The 21,761-nt window shown below is 51.2% G+C and overlaps 1 protein-coding gene across 1 annotated transcript in view; it reads left to right on the top strand.

The window, feature by feature from the left end:
• Positions 1–649: 649 nt before the first annotated feature.
• Positions 650–21,761, top strand: part of GRIK3 (glutamate ionotropic receptor kainate type subunit 3) — a 101,527-nt gene continuing 80,415 nt past the window's right edge. The window contains exon 1 of the mRNA XM_061449862.1: positions 650–1,138. Within this exon, the coding sequence (XP_061305846.1) occupies positions 1,024–1,138 (115 nt within the window). The 5' untranslated portion in view covers positions 650–1,023. The remainder of the gene's footprint in view (positions 1,139–21,761) is intronic.

Here is a 21,761-nt window from a genome sequence, read left to right as displayed (position 1 = left end):
CAGCGCTGCCCACGCTGCCCCTCACTGCTGGGAAAGCAATGGACAGGAAGAACTGGAAAGATGAACAGATAGGGAGTAAAGCATGTTTGTAAGAAAATTAAAGATGTGCTCCTCAGATGTCGCGGGCGATGCGCCCAGCAGACAGCTGGCAAAGAGGGGAGACTGGAAATGATGGAATCGGTCAAATTATTTAAATGAGGAAAAATAAATTGGCCCCAGCCTAGCCCAGCGGGTTGACAAAGCAGCCAACTTATCTGCCGCTCGTGCAGCCCTTTGTCTCTGTCACCGAGGTCATTAAACTCCCGGCTGCCGAGCCCAGCCTGGCCGCCCGCTCTCTGCTCCAGCGGCCCCGCTACCCAGAACAGCCGGGCCCGGCCCCAGCGATGCTGCCCCGCCTCGCCCGGCATCAACCACGGGGGCCGTAGGGGACAGCGGACACCCAGGGATCCGCGGGACAGGGGGCAGAGGGACCCCGGAGCTGCCGTTCCCCCGGTGTCCCCCCACCCCGCGGGGCCCGGCCGCCTCCTGCCCTCTCTCCGGGGGAGCGGGCGGGCACCGGTGCGTCGGTACCGGGGTGCGTGTCGGTGCGTGTCAGTGTGTGTCGGTGCGTGTCAGTGTGTGTCGGTGCGTGTCGGTGTGTGTCGGTGCGTGTCAGTGTGTGTGTGTGTGTGCACGCTCCACTCCGGGGCTTTGCGAGAGCCGCGCGCATCAGTGGTAGGAGGGGACAGAGCCGCTCCTCGAGCGCACCGGCAGCCCCGGCTCCGCAGGTGCCGCCCGACCGGCACCGGCACCGGCACGGCTCGGCTTGGCTTGGAGTGGAAGGGAACGGAACGGCACGGAACGGAGAGGCTCGGCTCGGAGCGGCTGCCGCGGGACGGGCCGTCGCGGCCGCACTAAGATGTGCCATGAGCGGTCCGGGCTCGGCGCCGACCGGTCGCTCCGCCTGAGCCCCGGGCAGCAGCCGCCCGCTCCCCCGCTGCCCCTGGGGCCGTAGGGCCGCGCCGGCCGGCGCCCTCCCCAACGATGCCCCATCTCTGGCCGGTTCTCCGCGGCGTGCTCTGGGAATACTGGGCAGCGCTCCTGGTCGGCGGCCTCTGTGGCCAGGGCTCGCACGGGATGCCGCATGTCATCCGGATAGGTAAGGCCGCCTCTCCCCGCGTCGGGGCGAAGTTCAGGGCTCAGGGACGCGGAGGGGGATGCGCTGCCTGCGGGCGCGGAGAGGCGAGGGGCCGCGTCCCGGGCACGGGGATGCAGGAGCCCAGTGCGAGCATCCACCGGGGCACGGAGTGACCGGGGTGTGCTGGGCACCGCGCGAAGAGGGAGGGGATGATGAACCCGGAGAGGGGCGATGCTGTGCGCCTGGAGAAGGGGGATGCTCTCCCCCGGAGAGGGTGTGTGCTGAGCCCCTGGAAATGGGTGATGCTGAGCTCCCAGAGCGGGGTGATTCTTAGTCCCTGAAGCAGGAGGACGCTGAGCCCCTGGAGAAGGGGGATGCTGAGCCCCTGGAGTGGGGGAGTGCTTAGCCCTGGAGAAGGGAGATGCTGAGCCCCAGATAGAGCGAATGCTGAGCTCTGGAGAAAGGAGATGGTGTGCCCCGAAGAAAGGGGATATTGAGTCCCTGGAGCAGGGGGATGCTGAGCCCCAGAGTGGGGGAATGTTGAGCCTGAGGAGGAAGGCTGCGATGCCCTGTGCAAGGAGAGGTGCTATGCCAGCACAAGGAGGGGTGCTGTGCCACTGCAAGGAGAGGTGTTGTGCTTGCTGCAATAGGGATGCAGTGCAGAGGTGTTCTGACCCAGGGCCAGATGTGCCCAGCACAGGGACCTGATAGCTTGGGGGGGCCCGGAGGATGGAGGCGGGCTGCCTGTGCCGCAGCGGCTGCTGAGGGCCAGGCGTGTTTCATTAAACTGCTGAGGTTCTGGGGAAAATTAATCTTTAATAATGTTACATAAAGTAATTGCACAGAGAACAGCTCGGGAAGGAGCCCTCGATCAGCCTTTTTCCTAATTAAACGAGATTCTTGTTTTCAGCGTGTCATGTAAGGAACGGCACTGATTTCCTGTTACATCCCATGTCCTTTGCCATCGGTACGCATTCCCAGGGATTTGTTGTCTGCCCAGGGAAAATGACAAGGACAGGGTTAGCTGTCTTTTTAGGGACCAAATTCTAACCCAGAGAAACTAGTGCAAACTGAATAGATTTGTGAATATTTTAAAGTGGAAAAAAAATGGGTCTTATTTATCCCAGTGCAACTGCACAGCAGCAATGTGAAAACCAGTAACAGCCAAATGCTAGTCCTGGGGGACAGCCGCTTTCTGAAGTGAAACACTGTCACCTCCAGAATGGTTTTGAGTGACTGCGTGGCCCAGAAAGTCTCATGGGCAAGGGTTTGATTCATGTGCGGTGAACACCTGGACTGGTGTGAAAGAGATGCTCCAGGCAGGTCCTGTGCATGTGGCAGTGCCAGGAACGCCGATGGGAAAGGCTGATGGACCTTCCTCTGGGGCCTGGACCCTGGTGCTGCTCAACTTTTATGAGAGACAGGCTGCTTGCTCAGCTCAGCCGCAGCCTGGAACAGCTGGAAATGGTTTGTGTGACAGAAACCCACTCCCAGGAAAGCTCCCATTGCTGGCACACCAGGCTCTGCCTGTGCCAGCGCACGAGCAGGGAGGAGGCATCCAATTGTGCTGCGGCGGAGCCCCCCAGTCTAACATCACCAGCCTGCCCCCATGGAGACCCTCGCAGTGTTTCTCTTCCCAGTGGGTCCCAGGGCACAGATCCCCTTTGAGACCAGGGTGCTCGGTCACAGCTGGGGTGCCGGGCTTGCAGCTTGTACTGCTTTCAGCTTGGCAGCAGCAGGCCTGATTCTGGTGGCCAGAGCCGGCGTGCTGCCAGGCTGATGCTCCGGAGGAAGCGTGCGAGGGGCTGGGGCTGCTGCTGCACAAGCTGATGCTGGCAGGGGAACGGGCTGAAGCCGCTAGTGCGGGTGGGTGCCGAGACCCCAGTGGGTACCAGTGTGGCCACAGGGGGATGCTGAGGCCCAGGAGTATCCCTGTGTCTCTATGGGGATGGTTAGTCTCAAGTGCAGCTGCCTCAGTAGTCCAGAAAACGGGTTTTCTAGACGCGGCTTAAAGCAATCGCACAAAGAGAGCTGCTTTCAGTGCGGGAACCGCCGCCAGCCCCTCCGAGCCCCTTGGCTTTGCTGCAGCTCTGCTCCCTTCACCCAGCGCTCCCCGGCTCAGCTCAGAGCCCCCCGCAGGAGCAGGGCAGGGGCTGGTGCACGCAGGCAGAGGCAGGGGCAGGGGCAGAGGCAGGGCTGCCACCGCGGGAGCTCCGCTGTGAATCGCCTCTGCCAGCGCCGCCGTAATGCAGGAGCGGCTTCGGCTTCGTGCTATTGAAACCCCGGGAGCTGCCCCAACATTCAGCACCACTTTTAGCCTTCCTCTTCATCAGTAAAATAAGAAACTTAAAGATCAGCGAAAGGCTCTGAAGGGGCTGCAGGGAGATCCGTGCTTACCTTCGCTCTCACTTCAAGCTGGCATAATTCTGACCTCTTTCTCAGCCCACTGGAAAATTGCAGCTTTAATTTGTGCAAAGCTGCCCTGGCTTTCAAGTCATTCTTTTAACATTAGGTTATGCCAAGAAGTAGAGAACACTTGAGTAAGTATTGGTTTAGGACTGAAAATCAAACCAGAAAGAAAACAGGTGGACTTATCAAAGCTCTCTCGTTTTCCTGTGTTAAATACAGGGAGAGGCACCTGAGAAAGGGAAGGAAAGGCTCAAAGCAGTCTTTCTCTCACAGTAAAATATAAATAGTTAATCCACGCATCTAAACACAATCTATACGTATAAACCTACAAGGAAAATCTCATAGATGGATTTTTTAGGAAGCAGGAGTTTGTGTCTGAAGCTTATTCTATGGTCAATTCTTATGGAATCTCTTCAATAGCTATACCAGAAAACCCCGTTCAGATCTGCAGCACACCCCAACGCTCAGTTCAGCTCCGAGGTACCCTGGTAGGCAGACAGACGGCTGGAGCGGTGTGAGTAGAGTTGCTCCGTGCTTACACCGCTGTGAGGGAGGCAGGTTGTGAGCCTGCCAGCCCTCACTGCAGAGGAGATCAGCGAGATTGTACCTGTTATTAAGTGCTGCACCGAGCAGCTGCAGAGTGGTTGCAATATCATGCCCCTCATATAAGTAAGAGCAGGGCATGCAGGTGATCAAGCTACCAAGCCTATTCCTCTAACCCTGCTCTTAGGTTAAAAAGCAGTAGTAGCACCCCTTCAAAGTGACAGATGAGAGCTTGATGCCATTTTGTCCAGCCTGATGGCACCAGCCCTACCAAAGCATTGCGGGATGACTGGAACCAGTGGAGCCCGCAGGACCGGCATTCCAGGGCAGCCCGATTCCAAGCACCGCGCTCGGCTGGAGCATCACCCAAGATTCCTCAGAGTGATTATTTTGATGGATGATGCGTTAGCCTGTGCAGCTCGAACGGGTGCCAACAGTTTGAGATTAATAAGTCATTGTAAAGCCCAGCCCAGCCCGCGGGAGCCGTCAATCCGATTGCAGCACTTGCATTTGGTGATTAGCGGGTGGGTTTGTGCTCCAGTGCTGCTCAGGAGGTGACACCAAAACCTCACAGCCCCGCTGACGATGCTCCCCGTGGCCTGCCATTGCCTCCGCCACCCCTCTGGTGACAGGCAGGGTCCCCAGCATTGGGTCACCCCCAAACCCTGTCTGTCCCCCTCCTGTCCTTCCCCTGCAGGAGGATCGTGCTGAGCCCGGGAGGGGTTTCATTCTGCTGTCTGCCTTTTCAAAGGACTCCCCTTCCCCTCGGGGGCCTTTGCTTTTGTTCTGCCTTCTTTTAACTAGGGTTACATTCCCACTGAGATTTGTGGCAATAATTATACCTCGAGCACGTTGAAGGTCCCATTCTCCTGCCACTGAAGTCACTGGCAGCAGGATGAGGCTCCAGCTAAGCTTTTAAACAAACAGTCCTACGTGGAGGAATTTATGGGGTTTTATTGCTTGTAGCCTCTTTCTAAGCTGTGTTTGTGTAGAGAAGGGGTTAGGGCATCGATTGTGTGATTTGCAAGTAACACAGAACAGACAAACATTTTTCCTGTGTAGGGAAAAATGGCATTGATTATTGTATATAGATATATAGAAAACAAATTCTAATAATTCTCCTCCTCTGTGATTGGCTTTCCTGGATCTTCCTATGTCTGTCTGGAGCTGGAGTTTGAAACCACCTTCCCCCACTTTGCAAATGAAGTCTTCTTTGTAACAGTACGAAGGGAAAAGCAGGTTTGCTGAGGTTGAACAAGGCAGCAGTGCCTACAGGGCTGGGAGCTGCGGGGCTCCGGGTGCATGGATGCAGGAGATGGAGCCTCAGGAAGGCAGCTCCAGTGCCTGATGCTGGATGCCCTGTTTAGGCTGTGTTAGTTGGGAAGGGGTGGCCGGATGGCCAGGCCTGGCTCTGCAGCCAGGGTCCATCGTTGGAGGGAGTCTGAAGGGGCCAGAGCTGCTTGGTGGATGCAGGGTTTCTCACCCAGAAAACTGGCCAAGATTTGCCTTTTTACCCTGTTTCCTCATGGTAATGTGCTGGACCACAGGGGCACTGCTGGGTGCTGCTGGGTGTGCGGGTGCAGTGGCAGAGCCCAGGGCAAAGCAATGAGGAATTCCTCCCTGTGGCCGACAGGCGATGGAACCTAAAGGGGTAGGAGCAGGCAGAAACTGAAGGGAGATTGAGACATTTCCCATCCCCGAAGCAAACCGCTGCAGAGGAGCAGCCCACAGGCTCCAGGAATATTCCCTGAGGGAATCCCAACTGCCGGCTGTGTGCTCCCCTGTTGGGGTGTAAGCACGCAGAAAACAGAGCTGGGTCCCCTTGGGCACCCTGCTGAGCATCAGGAGCAGGCTCAGATGGAGCCTGTGTGCTGTGGGTGTGAATCCACCAGCATCTCCCATGGGTGCCTGAATCCCAGCATCTCCTGGGGTCAAGTCCACTGATGGGTAGCTTCAGGATTCTGCTTTCTGCCCATTCACTGCTGCAAGTAAAGCCCTGATTTTTCATTTGGTTTGTTTTTTCCTGCTTTTAAATCGCTCTATTGCCTTTGTGGCTTCTCCTGCATTTCTGTGTGTATTCCATGCACCCGTTGCTCCAGCATTTAATGGCTGATAAAGTTATTTCAGGTCACAAGATGCTCTGTGTGCCAGATAACGTATTCCAGTAATTTCAGGGGGATAGAAGGGCAGCAGTGTAAATTGTTTGGTGGTAAATTCATTCTGAATACATCTGAATAACAATGTTAACTCTTTATCACAGAATAGTCTAATTATTTGATCTTGGCATCCTCCTGGGAACTCCACACAGGAAATTCAGATCAAACCACAAACCAGAGAAAAAAAATAGACCCTCATTCATCATAGGGCAGGAGTCCAGCCAAAATAAACAGCCCTGCTTAGTGCTGGGCTGCACCAGCACCCAGCACAGGGACAGGGCTGGGATGTGGTAGATGGATGCTGAATTTGAGTGGGAAAGGAGCCTGCGTGGCCTCTGAGTGTGTATGGACATAGTCACCCTGCCCTGCACCAGGGACTGCTGGTGCTGCATTGCCGCTCCTGGCTCCATCACCAGCAGCTGCAAATCAGCGCTGCCCCCACCTCAAACTTAATTCCTCCGTCTCTGGATGGTTTTATTGATGGAATCGGACAGAGGTTGATATCATGAACAGGTTCCTGTAAAGCCTTCATGACTCTGCCAGGCACAGAACAACGCTAAAAGTGATTCAATCTCCAGCAAAGCCGAGTCTCTCCTGTCCCGGTAAACGAAATGCTCCTTTGGTACAGGTCAGCAGCATCACTAACTCAGCAATCCTGCATGAAACACAGGTTTCCCCCCTCGCCTGCTGCCGGTGTGATGCCCGCAGCTGTAGAGCATCAGCAGAGGGCACTGCGCCTCGCCATGCCCGGCTCTTCCCCGCCACCTTCCTCCCTCCAGTCCTGAACGCTGTTTTCTCCTATTAGCAATCATCCCTAATTTCTAAGCATCCAAACTGCCAGAACAGCTACGATGCTGGAGCCTCTCATTAAGGCACAATATCAAATCAAACCCGACACTGCACAGTGTGTTTGTAGCAAGCATTAAGCCTCATAATCCGATGTACTGTGTTTCTCCACCAGTTATGCTGTGCAATCTCCCTTCCCACATTTTGGCTAGAGTTTTGATGTGATGCTGTCTAGACTTCTTCTTCTCTCTTTGCATACTTAGAAGAGAGGCTGGCGAAGTCTCTGGGTAAGGCAGATAATGAGTTGAAAGCACTCAATGGGCGAGAGGAGGCAGATATTGGAAAGGAGCTGAGGGCTGAACGTGAGGATGAAAACTGTGCTGTGGCGATGCTGCCAAAGGGGGTGATGTGAAATGAGGAGTGCTGTGTCCCTCAGAGACACAACTTGTTTTGTCAGGCAGCAACTGCCTCACTTTGGGCTGATGGGATGCAGATGTGACGGGGCATCGCGCATTACTGCTGCTCATGGACAGTTAAACCAAGGCATAATGTGCTGGTATTTATCACAAATAATAAAGCCTAAAACAGATAGAGGCCCTTACCAAAAGCAAGAGTTCTTCAAGCAGGTGGAAGGCTCAGTTCACTGCCTTCTCTTTGCGGCTGTTAACCCCTTGTGCTCTCACCTCCTGCCACCCCACACCTTCCTCTGCCATTACAGCTTCATGTCCCCCTATGGGACCCTCACCACACTGTTACCGGTGTGCTCAGTAGCACCAGGCCTTGCTCTTTAAATCACCCTGGAGAGTTTTTCTCCACCGTGTCTGATGTAGAGACCCCACCAGTTATTTCACTATATGAGGCTGTTTTCTGTCACTGTGCACTGCTGGTATATGCTCCAACACCACAAACCTGTCTCACTGGGGATGCAGGAGAGGAGGAAGGCAGAGAGATGTGGGAAAGCTGGACAAGAGGAGCAGGGAAGAGGAATGTGCTGTGTAGCTTCAGGTATGAGGCACCAGCACTGGGAGAGAGGGTTCCCTTGGTGATCACAGAGTTTAAAATAAAGAGATGAAGAAGATGCTGTGGGAGTAGTGGAATAAATCTGCCATGATGCTAATAGAGCAAAAGGAAGAGAGGAGGAAAAGGGAAATACAAGATGTCTGGCTTCTTGATTAAGGTGCCCTAAAGGGGGAAACTGCACGGTCTGGCATCAGGAACAGAGACTGCACAGGAGCTGCTCCCTTGAGCAGTCACTCTAGTGAAGCACAGGGTGTTGCACAACGGTCATAAACTAAAGATCTGGGCACAGGAGAATTAGGAAAGGGGCTCTGGTTTTCACTCCCATTTGCTCTTGTCTGTGGGCTTTGGATTTGCAGGCAAAGGCCCTCCCAGGCAGCTCAAAAGATGCCACAACACATTTTAGCAGCTGCTTGGCCAAGAGCATGACCTTGGTATGAGATGGTTCACTTGGGTATCACACAGCAGGAAGCAATGGAGCCAGCCTGCCCAGGCAAGCCCACAGTGCAGGCAGTGGGAAGGGGCTCCTCCAGCTTGCACTGGCTCAGCCCTGCTGGGAACTGACAGCCCAAAGATTCCCTCCCTGCAGAGAAAGCCCCCAGGCTGCATTTTCTTCTCTGAAGTACAGCCTGGCCTTTTGCTCAAGTCACACTAAGCCTAAAGAGTAAACCAAGCTAAGGAGTATTTGCCCCTTGGATTAGTCTGTGAGTCAGAAACACATCCTTGGTCAGGAGAGGTTTTAAGCAGACAAATAAAGCATCCAGTATCAAAGGAATAAAACACTTACAATCACAGAACTGTTCTGAGGAACTCCTGAATTTGGGCCTTGCAGGTTGTCCAGCCCTTGGGGATCCCCACTGAGGGGCATTCAGATTCCCAGGTACCAACACTGAGCCCATTACAAAGGCTTTTGAGCCTGATTGATTTTAATTAGCCTTCCATCCTTGCCATCTGCAAACAGGGGCTTCAGGTGCGTTCATTAGTGCCACTGCAGCAGCTCAGCTTATAACAGGGGTTCCTATAGCCAATAAGGAACGGGAAGAAGCCATCGACTGCTCCTCCATAGGCCACTGGATACTCATTAGGCAGTAATGACATTTGATTGCTACAACATGTCCTTTGTTCCAATTAGGGGCTTAGAGGTGAGCAGGGCAGCTCTTTGAACTCCCCAGTACCCAGGTGAATAGGAACATAAGCCGTTCTTAAAATAACAGAGCTGGGTCTGCACAATCCAAAGCTGATTAAAGCTGTGGAAGTCTATGGTGAGAACCAGTGTGAGCGGTGGGCGGCTTTCCCCTACTTTAATGAATAGATGGCTGTCATCTCTTCCTTATCTCCCGGGATGAAACAGTAAATAAAATCTGGTGTCACCTACAGATTTAGCTGAGTTGCGGCTGTCTATTGGGACCGAAGTGTTAGACTTGTTGGTTACTTTTGCAGGGAATTCAAAGCACTCAGAAGGAAGCCACAGCAGGAGTTTGAAATCCCACCCCCTGCGAGACACGGAGCCTGCCTGGGCACATGGGCAGCGGGAAGCCTTCCCTGCCTGCAGCAGAGGTTGCATGTTAGAAACAGGGAGGGCTTTGTCCTGAATGGAGCAAGTGGTTATAGCAAGAGGATCCGAGAAGGGATTTTCCCATAAGGACAGAGCCAGGGGAGCTGCACGCACTGCACCGCACCGCACCGGCAGCTCTGGGTGAGGATGCTGCTAAAACGGGGCTGCCAAAAGGGACTTGCTCTGCTGGGAAGCTGGCCTTGAAGTTGTGGGTGAAGAACGATGCGTGTGTGTCTATCGCTACGGAGTTTGAAAGGAAGGATGCCTGTTTTCACTGCCGCATAATATAAATACAGGTTTTATTTAAAGCAAACAGGTGCTGCTCAGTCTGCATCTCTGATTCACGCCTCACTGAAGAGGAATTATTAAGCTCTCATATTCTGCACAAAGGTGGCCGGTATATATTTCCCAGCAAAAATTAGAGCAGATCAAGACCATCTACTAAGGGTTTCTGTAATGATTTGCATTTTTATATACATGTAAAGAGTTCTGGCAGCATCACAGGGCTGCTGCTGCCTGGGTCTGGATCCGCTGTGCTGGAGAGGGAAAGACAAACCATCCTTAAAGAGCACAGTATCTCCTACTCTCTCATTGCCATCCTTGCCTTCTACCTCTTGGGCTTTTCCCAAGCAATGGGAATTTCCAGAGGATTCCTGTATTAACTCCCTGGGGCAGTGTCCGACCTGTAGGACACAAACACCTTGCAGCAGTTTTCAATCACTGCCAACACACGACTTGGAGCAGTTGTTCTGTTTTCTGCGTTGAGACTCACAATGGGAGCATTATGGCACCGGAATGTGACCTGGAGATCTGTAGAACCAACTCAGCCTGGCAGTATCAGTGTCATAACTTGCAGGAATATTTGTATTCTTTCCCCCAGATTCCTGTTACAGGAAGTTTATCACAGGCAATTTCAAACGCTTTTCCCTAGAGGAAGCATCCATGCATTAGGTATTTCCTTGCTAAGGCTTGTCTGTTAGCTTAGCTTCTGCTCTTCTTATTAATACTGCTATAAGGCATTTCAATGACATGCTTTGCCTGAGTTTTTTAAAAGCCTCTGACTTACCTGGTCCTGTTCCTTTCCTTTGGAAGCAGAAGTAAACTCACTACTGAGAAAGAACCACGAGACAAACCAGAAAACCTGCTGGCCAGATCCCCAGAGGGACACAGAGGTGGATCTTCTCCAAATCCCAGATACTCCATTTTCCATTTGGATTTCCCTTTGTTCTCCTCGTGATGTTCCCTCTGCTCTCAGCGCAGGGCTTCTCCCCTCTGTACGCTGAGCGCGATGCTCCCCGGTCCCGAGCCCTGTGCAGGGCAGGTTGCATCCTCCATGCTGGCAACCTGCCCCCCTGCAGCTCCCCCCTGCTCTAGTGGGTCACCATTGGGGTGTTCAGTCCCCTCTGGTTATCAGTGGTGGATCCCTACGTGGCAGCTCCGGGTGCTCCAGTCACCTCCACAGGAGCATCCGGAGCAGCCTCACAAGGAAGGGTCATCCCTAGCGAGCTTTGGGAAGGAAAAGCATCCCTTTAGCACTGCAGGACTCCGAGAGCTCGTTCTGTCATTGGATGTGCAGCAAAAGGTGCATGGTGATTAACCTTAAAGGTGGAAGCTTTTTCTTTGCCTGTATGAGATGGATGGATAATATTTTCTCTTTCTTTTTTAACACTGGATTCTTAGTGCAGACAGTGATTTATTGAATAATCAATTTCCTTATCTATGTAATACATTAAAGCAATCTATCAATGCCAGATAATCAATCCAGTTTGGGATTTTAAGTGTCTAAGAGTGCACGTATGGGTACTTGTATATATTGTATGGGTTTTCTCCTCCTGTGTCGTTGACAGGCCAAATAACATCTCCCTTTCTGCGCTCCTTTTTCAGTGACTTTTGTTTATGGTGTGTAAAAAGAAACCCCCGACATTATATTACACCTTGTAAGTTTTACGGTACTTGAGAGGTTTATGTGGTATGAACGTAAAGGGCAATGCAATAATGCAAAGGGCAGCGAGACATTTCTAAGCACAGAAGGATACACACGGAGCTGTAGAGATAAATCTGGGTGGATAATCATCCCACCGTGTCTCCTATTTACGAGAGGAAAAAGACAGTCGCTGCAAATCATGCCTCAGGACACTTTTGTCCTGCTCTCTGGCTCTGCTTTGTGTTATGGGCTGCTTAAATTGTTGTTAATCTTAGCCTGGGATCTGTGCCCTGGTGCACTGCCCGTGCCCAGCGGAGGTGCTTTCATCCCTGGAGAGGGATGATGGAAGTGCCCAAGGCCAGGTTGGATGGGGCTTGGAGCAAGCTGCTCTAGTGGAAGGTGTCCCTGCCATGGCAGGGGGATGGAACTCAATGAGCTTTTAGGTTTCTTCAAACCCAAACCAGTCTGGGATACTATGACTTGAGCCATGGGACTTGGTTGTCATCTGTGAGTTAGGAAAGAGTTGATCTAGAAAGTTAACCATGGGAGGAAGTAAGAGGAATCAAAGCTTATTGATAAATAAGGAAGACAGAGAGATGATCTGTATAGATACAGGTGAGGAAGAAGAGCCTGGCTTCAGTCTCCCCAGGGTTTGGGTGTTTGTCTCCTGAGTGGGCTCAGTCTGAGCTGGGCAGAAAACTGCCACAAGACCAGGTCTGGGAAAACAAACAGTGTCCATATGAAGAGAAAAACTTCCCAGCATCTTGCTGCTGTTGTTTCCTCAATCAAGCAGTGAATCTGCTCAGATCGAATATTCAGAATTCAGTATTTGTTAAGCAGCAGCAGAACTGGAGACAAAATGGCCAAACTGGAGACCTCCAGTTTCATACCGAGGTCACTGTTTCCATGTGCTTCATTCCAAATCCAGTTTGGTTTGTGGGCTTAGGGTGGCGAGGCATTGTGCTGTCTCCACACGGTCAGACCGTTCTGATGCAGGGAAAGATTTCCCCTTAATCACCTTCAGTTTTAACTGTCTGCCACAGAGACAGGATCTTGCTGGTCTGAACCAGCTCATCCGAAGGTAACTGGAGGTGCAGATCTGGAGATGAGGCAGAGCCCAGTGGAGCTCCCAAGGCAGGAAGCAGTCTGATGTCCCATCCTTGTGTCCCACCTGCGGGAATGGCTGCTTTTAAACACACAGGTTTAAAACCTTTTTGGCAGAACAGTGCTGGGATGAGAGGATGGGAGAGGAAAAGGCACAAGAAAATCCTCCAGGCCCTTGTCCCTCTCCTCTGGACACCCGTTTTGAGCATCAGTAGCCTCCCCGGAGCTCGCTGCAGTGCTGCACCTCCTGCAGCTCCGTTTCCTGTTGCAGTAATGCTATTACCCTTTAAAACTGAAGCAGGGACCTGTAAAAAGGAAGATCTTGGTTTAAGTTTCTGGTCTATAAAATCTTAAAGATCTGTTCTTCCTTTATAGGGAAAGAAAACCATTTTCTTCCTCATTTTATGCACTTTTATTCCTACCCATTTTTATTTCTCCAAAATCAGGTTTTGTCATCTTTACTTAGAAGAAATTCAGACTGAGCCCTTGGACGTTTACCTTCAGGATGATGCCTGGGCTTGGCTCATAACACCTGAATGGAAATAGGCTCTTTAGTTTCTCTTCCTATTCCCCTACACCACAGGGCAAGGGTTACCCAGAGAGTGTGCTGCAAGATCTTAGATGAGGCCAGGAGCACTATTTACCATGTAGACTTTGTCTCTGCCCAGATTATCAACCTCATTTAAGTTTAAAGCTATAAGTGTCAAATATAAGCAGTCCTTTGCTCCTAGTAGCCAACCTCAACCACAGTAGACAAGACTAACTTTGTACACGTGCTTGCTATTCATAAACTGATCAGAGAAGAGAAAGTTCTATCCATATTTACTTAATTTTCTTATACATGAATCCAGTTTGAGGACAAACATGAAGTGTTTTCTTGTCTGCAGGGGAACTTTAGATGCTAAGTGTGGCAATTCCAGCTGCTGGCTCCATTTTCTTCAATTAGAGGGAAAACAACAGCATGCTAATCTGTGAACCCGGCCTGATTTGCATATCCTCATCTTTACATGGCAAATCCACGTTTAGTTGTAGGGGTTTTGGAGGCAATTCCATCCTAATTGACTTTCACTCGCTTACCCCCGAACCCCCCCACCATGCACTCGCAGTGAAGCAACAACTCAAGCACAGGAGAACCCCATGATCCTCGTGCAGGATTTAACTTGACGGATGTGACCTGCCACTTAGTCTTGCCTAAACAACACCCTCAGCCCCTCTGCATTGCAGCTCCCTCCCTTCTACCTTCATTTCGGATGCTGAGCTCCACTCTTCATCCTCTGGCCTCAAAAAAGGAGGGAAGGAATGAATACTCTTTCAATCCTGAACAAGCTGTACTCGCTCCTATTTTAAGGAAGAGCTGCATTCGCAGGCTCCCGCCGCAGCTGGTTGGGATTTTCACTTCTTGCCAGTGCTTGGAAACAAAATGTTCAAGATGTTCCTTGTTTCCTAAAGCTCCTGGGAGGTGACAGCCCCGAGCACACGGCAGTGACTGCGCCAAACAACCCGACCCTGCTCAGATGAGTCTGTGCAGGGGCTTCTCCCCCAGCCTGGTCACCACTTACGCTTAGTGCTGGTCCAGGTGGCTGAGCTGTGCTTTCTGACTGCGTTATTAAGGTCATTCTATGTGGTTACACGCCTCTTTGCGAGTGTGTGTGTAGGAAACCTATTTCCATATGAATTATGGGAGTTCATGCCAACAGGACTGTAATTCGTAAATTGTTATGACAGGAGCATTTTGCAAGAGAGCACAGAGAAACCAGGGTAATAAAGCTTGCCATTAAGGGAGTGGACTTGCGAGCCCTGGAAAGGGTTCTTGTCCAAGGATTATTTATGATCATTACGCACCAAAATGTGGTTTTGCATTTTTATTGCTAGCAAATGACTTGGGAACCCATCGGGGAGCCAGTGATTTTTCCTTTGTGGCCATGCTATTTCATTTTGGGGTTTAATATATGCATTTTTGTAACCAGTTAAGCCACTGCTTTTGATTTACAGTAACAATAATTATTCCTAAATAGCCTGGGTGTTGAAGGGTTAACCCGCCTTTGATTTCTGTTGACAAATCTACACGGCAGTGATGGATGTCAAAGGGAGAAGGGTTGGTGGTGCCTGGGCAGGTTTCTCTCTGCATTGCTTTAATGGTGCTAACTACCCCTAACGGGGAGCACGGATTATTTATGTTCTTGTGTGGCTTCTCCTTAATTATACAGTGCACTTGGTTGAGGATTCCTGGTTTCTTGGCTTCTTCATCCGTGTTACCTGCTCAGCAGCGCAGAGTCATGGAAGTGACTTTAGAAAGGAGCAGTCCAATTCAGATTCCTTTACAGGAGGAGGAGTGTGGAGCTCTGGGCACCTCCAATGAGAAGGTGGAAGCTGAGGCAAGATTTTAGGGACTCTTCCATCTCCAGCAAGCCCCGAGCAGCTGGGGCTGTGGGTGCTGGTTGCAGAACAGCACCAGATCACCCGGTGACCCCTCGGGATACACCAGTCATTCACTGTGAGGTTAAGTGAGTCCTGAATTACTCACCATGGCCCCAGGGTGATTGCACCTCTTGCTCCTGATGTACCATCTTGGGAAGACCTTCCTGGAGCAGCACAGGTGAGAGCTGCCTGCCAGGGATCGAACCTTTCCATCCATCTGCTCTTGTTCCTCCTGGAGCCTTTTACCCTGCCCTGCTACTCCCAAATGGATGGAAACGGTATTAGATAAGAGCCTGGGGGTCGTGGCACATTTGTATGCTCATTCCCAACGTCAGTGACAGAAGCAGCACATGGCTAATTGCGGTTTTGATCCTCGTACAGTGATTTGTTAGAGCTGCGTTTCCTTCACACGTTTTCAAAGCCTTATTTTTAGAAAAGCAGGTTTTGATCTTTCCTTGGCTCCTGCTCTGATCCGTTACAGGCTCCCTGCGTGCCTTTGAGCAAACGACTTTGCTCTTGTGTGCCTTAATTCTGTACATGTAAAATAGGGCTACGGAGCGCTCCCTGCCCCTCTGCGCTGTGGCAGCGGTGAGGGTTTTCAAGGCTGTCACAATTGGGTGTAAATAGCCGAGATTGCAGTACGGAGGCAGAGCAAATAGATTCGAGGAGGCACAACCCTATTAAACTAGTGAAATACTGAGATTACGACCAGGGACTCTGACTGGAGTAATTCTGGGGAAAGAAGAGTATCCTAAATATGCTTAACTGCTTATTTAATGTAGGTTTAAAAAGTTATTTATTGAAATTTAACAACTGTTTACTCAATATGGGACTGTAAAGCCTTTAAAACATACTCTTAATAATCCCTTGGTATTTAACTAACGTACAATAGTGTGTGCTATTACATCCCAATTAAAGCCCTATTTGAGACACTTAATTAAAAGGAGGCTATAATAAGCTCCTGATCGTTTGGCTTCCCAGCCAGATCCATACGATCAAGGATTCTGAGCATCAGTCGATGCCAAACGCATCGCAGAGCAGACGCGCCTGTCGCCGGGGCTGCGACTCCTCATCAGGGCTGTCCTTTGGGGCTGGGAAGAGGCAGGATGGGGGGATGCTGCCCGTCAAGGTGCTCACCCCCCTCAGGAGCAGCAGCCCCTAACAGCAGCTTTGGCTTCATCACTACCATAGGAAACAGCACCGGGCCATTCCCCTGCAGGAGACACCCCCAGCTCTGCAGCTTCTTTCGGCCACAAGTCCTGGTGCGAAGGAGCAATCTTGGGATGTGCACCAAGGCCCCGATATTGCGGGACGTTTATGGGAGCCCTGGGAATCCTGCGCTGCTGCCGGGTGTCTGAACAGCTCTGCCCCGGCCTCTTCTGCAGTTGGGAATCATAAAGCTGGCGCACAGTGACACGCCTGTGTCATTATCCTGTCCTGTGCCAGGCTTTCACGGGCAGGCTGCACTAGGAAGAGCCCTCGGGACATCCATGCGGAGACAGCTGCTTCCCATCCAGCCAAGTGACTTCTCTCTGCCTCCCTTCAAATAAAACCAACAATCCAAGCCCCTTTCATTCAAGCCTGTTTGAAACGGGAAGTGACAATAGCTTTGTGCTGGCTCCCCAGCCTGATGCGATGCTAATTTGTGTAAGTGGGGGGTTTGTTTTCAATTATCAGCCTGAGGTTCGAAGCTGAGGAGGACGGGGACCCCACGAGGCAGGCCTGAGTCTTTCAAGGATGGAGTTTGTTTATTCAAGTGCTTAAATATAGCTCTTAATTGCGTGGCTGTGACGAGGGTACAGTGCGAGCAGAAAGGCAGGGTAAGAGATCGGCATTGCAGGAGCCTCAGGTCAGATCCCAGCTCTGACAAAGACCCTGGGTAGCCTCAGGCAGAATACTTAGGATGATGCTGCTCCTGTTTTGTAAACGGTGGGCAGGATGTAAGAGAGAAGCGATGGTGCTGCATTCCCTGGAAGCATGCTCTGGCGCTGGGGGACAGTGAAGTTACGCTGGGGTAAGGGAGGAGACAGTGGGGACAAACAGGTTCCTACAGCAGCTCCACTGGGAGCACCAAGACCCCTCTGTACCCCAGGCCCCCGGTGTCATTTCTCCTACAGAGAACTGATGCCCTTCTTTCCTTTTGTAGGCAGATAAAGTACAGAGGGATCTGTGATGTGGATTTTGCAGAGGATTTCAAGGCGAGCCATGGTTTACGAGCAGCCCATTAACACCGTGCACACTGTTCCACATAAAAAATCCTATTTTCCCCATTTCAGCACGACAGTTGTATTTCATTTGCAGTCTGAATCTAGTAAGAGAATGAGCAGAGGTTCTGGCAGGGAAGTGTGCTGGTATTGGGAGCAGTGACTGATGCAGTCCCAGGCGGGTAGACACAGGAAGTGATGCTCCCACCAAGGGCAGCACAGCTCCATGGGGCTGGAGAAACCTCTTCTCCAGGGACCTCAGCTGGGAGAGAAAAGACCCTCCAAAGTGAAAAGGAAACACAAACCTCCCTTTATAGTTTCTCTGTTGTCCCAACTTGTTTAAAATGACGTTTTGAGTTCATGTATTGCTAATTACATACATGGTGTGATGTGGTACTTAATGCCAGGCGGTGATGGATGCTCTGTAATCTTACATAAGAGAGAGCACATTTGTTTTCTAAGGCTAACTGCACACAATCTGTTATTGTAGAATGCTGAATACTTTGAGGGTTGGTGCCTTTCAGTGTCGAGCATAAAAGCCAGGCCCCCCCAACAATAACCTTCATTAATCAGGCTTCCCAAGTCTGCAAGCACTGGAGACCGCGATGTCTTCTTTGTGCGCCAAAGCTTGCTGGGATCACGCTTTGAAAAGCCCCCCACCAATCTCCCATTCTTTCCTGTTTCTTTATCTGGTTTAAATGGGGAAATATCCCCCCAGGCCAGCCACCATCATTTGAGCTGCGTTTCCACACAGTCCTTTTAAACTAAGAGCCAGCTTAAAGGAAGGGAAGGAAAAGCAGCTGCAACTTGCTGGGAGCAGGGAGAACTTCCCTTAAAGAGGATTCAGCTCCTTTTGTTTTCCACAAGAGCTCTTGAGTGTTCAGAGCTTTAAAAACATACGGCCACTTCTTCAGGCTCCTGAGCACACAGATTTAGGGGAGAGGTGTTTTAGAAGCAGGGGTGAAGCTCACACAGTCCTGCCATGCTCTGCACAACTGCAGGAACCGCGGTTTTGGTGCTTCAGCCCAGGTTTTTATTGCTGTCAGGAGAGCCTCGCTGGGTCCTTAGGTATACCCCAGACTCCCTGACTCCTCTGAGCAGTCACAAGGCCCAGGATCACTTGGAAAAGAGCTTGGTTTTATTTAGGAGCCTAAATATTTTTTTTCTGGGGGGGGTCCTGAGTGGAATCACAGAATGGTTTGAATACAGCATGGTTTGGGTTGAAGGGACCTTAAAGCTCATCCAGCTCCAACCCCTGCCAAGCAGTGAGAACTCCCCAAAACCCAAGTTACAGGAATTTCTCAGCAGCTTGTAAAAAGGAATCCTTGCAAATACAGGAGTTTCTGCACTGCTGTCACTGATGCTCCCAGATGCAGACAGGCAGGAGCAGGGATCCCTTCCCATGCTTCGAGTCGGCATTGACAACAATCACACACCCAGCCTGACTTCTCCTGATCAGGAGCTAAACCAAACCAGTTTTCCACTGGTGCTGATAATCCTTGGATGGTTTGGGTTGAAGGGACCTTAAAGCTCCTCCAGTTCCAACCCCTGCCACGGGCAGGGACCCCTTCCACTGGAGCAGCTTGCTCCAAGCCCCTGTGTCCAACCTGGCCTTGAACACTGCCAGGGATGGGGCAGCCACAGCTTCTCTGGGCACCCTGTGCCAGCGCCTCAGCACCCTCACAGGGAAGAGCTTCTGCCTAAGAGCTCATCTCAGTCTCCCCTCGGGCAGGTTAAAGCTATTAAGGCTGAATCACCCCCATGGCAGGTATTGACCGTGGATAAAGGAATGGGAACAGCAGTAAGAAGGAGTATAACCAAGTCCTGGGGAGGATACTTGAACCATCTGGCTGAGCAACTGGGTTTGAGGAGACCCAGGGACACAGCCTCTGCCTTGTTACTTGGGCAGCCTCAGCCCAGGCTCTGCAAAGGCAGTGCCCAGTTCCCTAGGATCAGCTAGGGATAGGAGAGGCATGTTCCATGGCGTTCCTTAGGGAGAAGGACATACAATCTAAAGCACTTTGGGGAAACCCAAAACAAATAAGAGGAGCCAACCAAACTTGTCTGCAGCTGAAGACTTCGCTCTTGAGCAGCGTTTAACCCTGACCTCATCCAAGCTGTATTTTCCTCCTGGCAGCCAGTCCCAGAGCTCCCGTCTGCCCTCAAGGGGCAATTCCTCAATGGAGAAAGGGCTCTCCGGAGCTGGGAGCCAAAAGCCAAGATAAGACCGATTGTCAGACAGTCTGAGCAGCTCCCAGAGCCACCGGGAACAGCTATCTGAGGCCATTGCACTCAGCATCGTTTTAGCTTTAATTGCTAAGCATTGCTGTGGCAAGAGCAGTTGTGTCCCTGCTCCGAGCCTGCTGCTCTCCCCGGTTTCGAGATGCAGGCAAAGTTTTGGGGTTGGCTTTTCTTTTTCCACACTCTACGTTTCAAACGCTTCATTGTCAGACTGGTTAAAAGCCCTTATTTATAAAATGTGTGCGTCTCTTTCAGCTTAACTGAAAAGGCATTAAAATAACTGCAGCTGTGGAAAGAATAATTACAGCGAGATTTTGTCAAGGACTCTCTTGTCTGATGTTGCCATCTGTGACATGGTGAATGCAAAGATCATTTGAAACATAGGCAGTTAATGTAGAGAATCATTTCAGAGCTTTAGATATTTATGGTAAATTATTTAACTTTATTGTTTGGTTTTATGGCCTCATTATTCCATGTAGGAAGGCTCTCTGCGTTTGGTGGTGTTCTGCACTTTGATTTTCACTTTGCGACCGAAAAGTGCACTGCAGTAAAAGTAACACTTCACGTGCTTCAGAACTGTTTCAAGGAGACATCCTATTAATCACACTATTTCCATGCTCTTCAATATCATCCTGGATGCTTTTTATAACTATAGAGAAGGATCTTGCTCTTGACCAGGTGTTAATACCAGCCCTTCAAGGATGGGCAGTGACAGGGGCTTGTACACACCCCATTCTCACATTCATTTCCTCCTGTCTCTTTGAGACTCCCACTAAGAGCATTGCTGCATTATTTCCTCCAACAAGCCCCTAACTGCTGAATTAAGGGCAGGCTCTTGCGCTGGAAATGAGGAATTGGCAGCCAGAGACATGGAAAAGGGACTTGGCTCTACCGACATTCACTGCTCTGTGAATGGGGCTTACGCTGGAGGAGGAGACTGAGCTCAGGCACTGAATCAGTGCAGAGCAGCCTGCGGGGTGGCTCCTGTCATGGTGCTGGGCACTGCTGTGCTCCTGGGGCTCCTCCATCCCCTCCTGCTGCTGCTGCACGTGTGCCCACTGCCTACCTGTCCTGCCCTGGTAGCTCGAGGTGCTCCCATGTGCTGCGTGCCAGTAATCAGGCTTAGTGCAGATAACAGGGCAAAGGCAGCACATCCAGAAGCTGTGGAGTTACTACGAGGCGAGCTAAATCGGGAGCAAATATGTGGGCTAAGGACTAGTAAGGAAGAAACCAGGTAACATTCATTTTCCTACCTATAATACAGCCCCGGGCGATTCCCTGTTTGCCCTCAGCCATCCAGAGACACCCTCAGGAGGTTCTGCCTGAGCTCTGTTTCACTCCAGGCTGTACAGGAGGCTTTGCCACATTCGGCTCAATCTTTTACATATCAGTACCTAAAATGAGGCAGCTGTTAGGGAGCCAGCTCCATCCCTGCATCACCTGAGTACCTTGCGCTAGAGAGGCCGACTTACGCTTGAGAGCACCTGGAGAAGTCTTTCAAGAGCAGCATTTGCAAACCCCTGCAAGTCAGACCCTGCCGGGGCTCCTTTGTTCAGAGGAGAAGCGGGTTTGTGTACGCAGGTGGTTTATTCTGTTCAGTAAAGCTGGGTAATTTGTTTAGCACCAGGAACTTGCATTATAACCAAAGCAGACCCCGGCCAGCCCCTCCTCTCTGTGCCAGCGGGTAGGTAAGGATGGCTTTGAACAAGCGCTCGCTCAGAGGCAGGTCAGTTATGTGCTCGCATCCTGGTATCATTTTACTGCTTCCCCAGTCTTTGGGCACAGGCCAGCGCCTCAGCACCCTCACAGGTGCCTAAGAGCTCATCCCAGTCTCCCCTCTGGAAGGTTAAAGCCATTCCCCTTATCCTGTCCCTACATCCCTTGTCCAAAGGACTTGGGCACAGCTCTGTCCAGAGCCCTTCCCACCTCACCCCCATCCCACCATGCATCCTGAACAAGCTCCACGGATGGACCCAGGTTTTCCAGCGCTACGCTGAAGGATCAGGATCCACACCAGTGGAAACTCTGGCTCACTGGCTCAGTTCCTAGGAAAAAAGGGCAGGAAAAGACCTCGCGCTCGCTCAGGAGCGAGGAGTCCTCACGCTCCTTGGTTTCTTTTCCTCCAGCTATCACACTTGTTAACTCAAATTAACATTCATAATGCAAAAATCTCTTGGAACATGCCTTCCAGCCTCACAGACATTGCTGTTCTGGTCAGGATTAATCCCAAGGGATAATTAGAGTATTAAATGAAATAATTATAACATTATGACTCTAATAACCAAAT

This window comes from Pezoporus flaviventris, unplaced genomic scaffold (genome assembly GCF_033815535.1).
Source record: "Pezoporus flaviventris isolate CSIRO_AGI_PZ_B2104156 unplaced genomic scaffold, CSIRO_AGI_Pfla_v1 ptg000008l, whole genome shotgun sequence".
Classification (NCBI taxonomy): domain Eukaryota; kingdom Metazoa; phylum Chordata; class Aves; order Psittaciformes; family Psittacidae; genus Pezoporus; species Pezoporus flaviventris.
The sequence above is the reverse complement of the archived record's forward strand: the minus strand, read 5'-3'. Positions and strand labels throughout refer to the sequence as shown.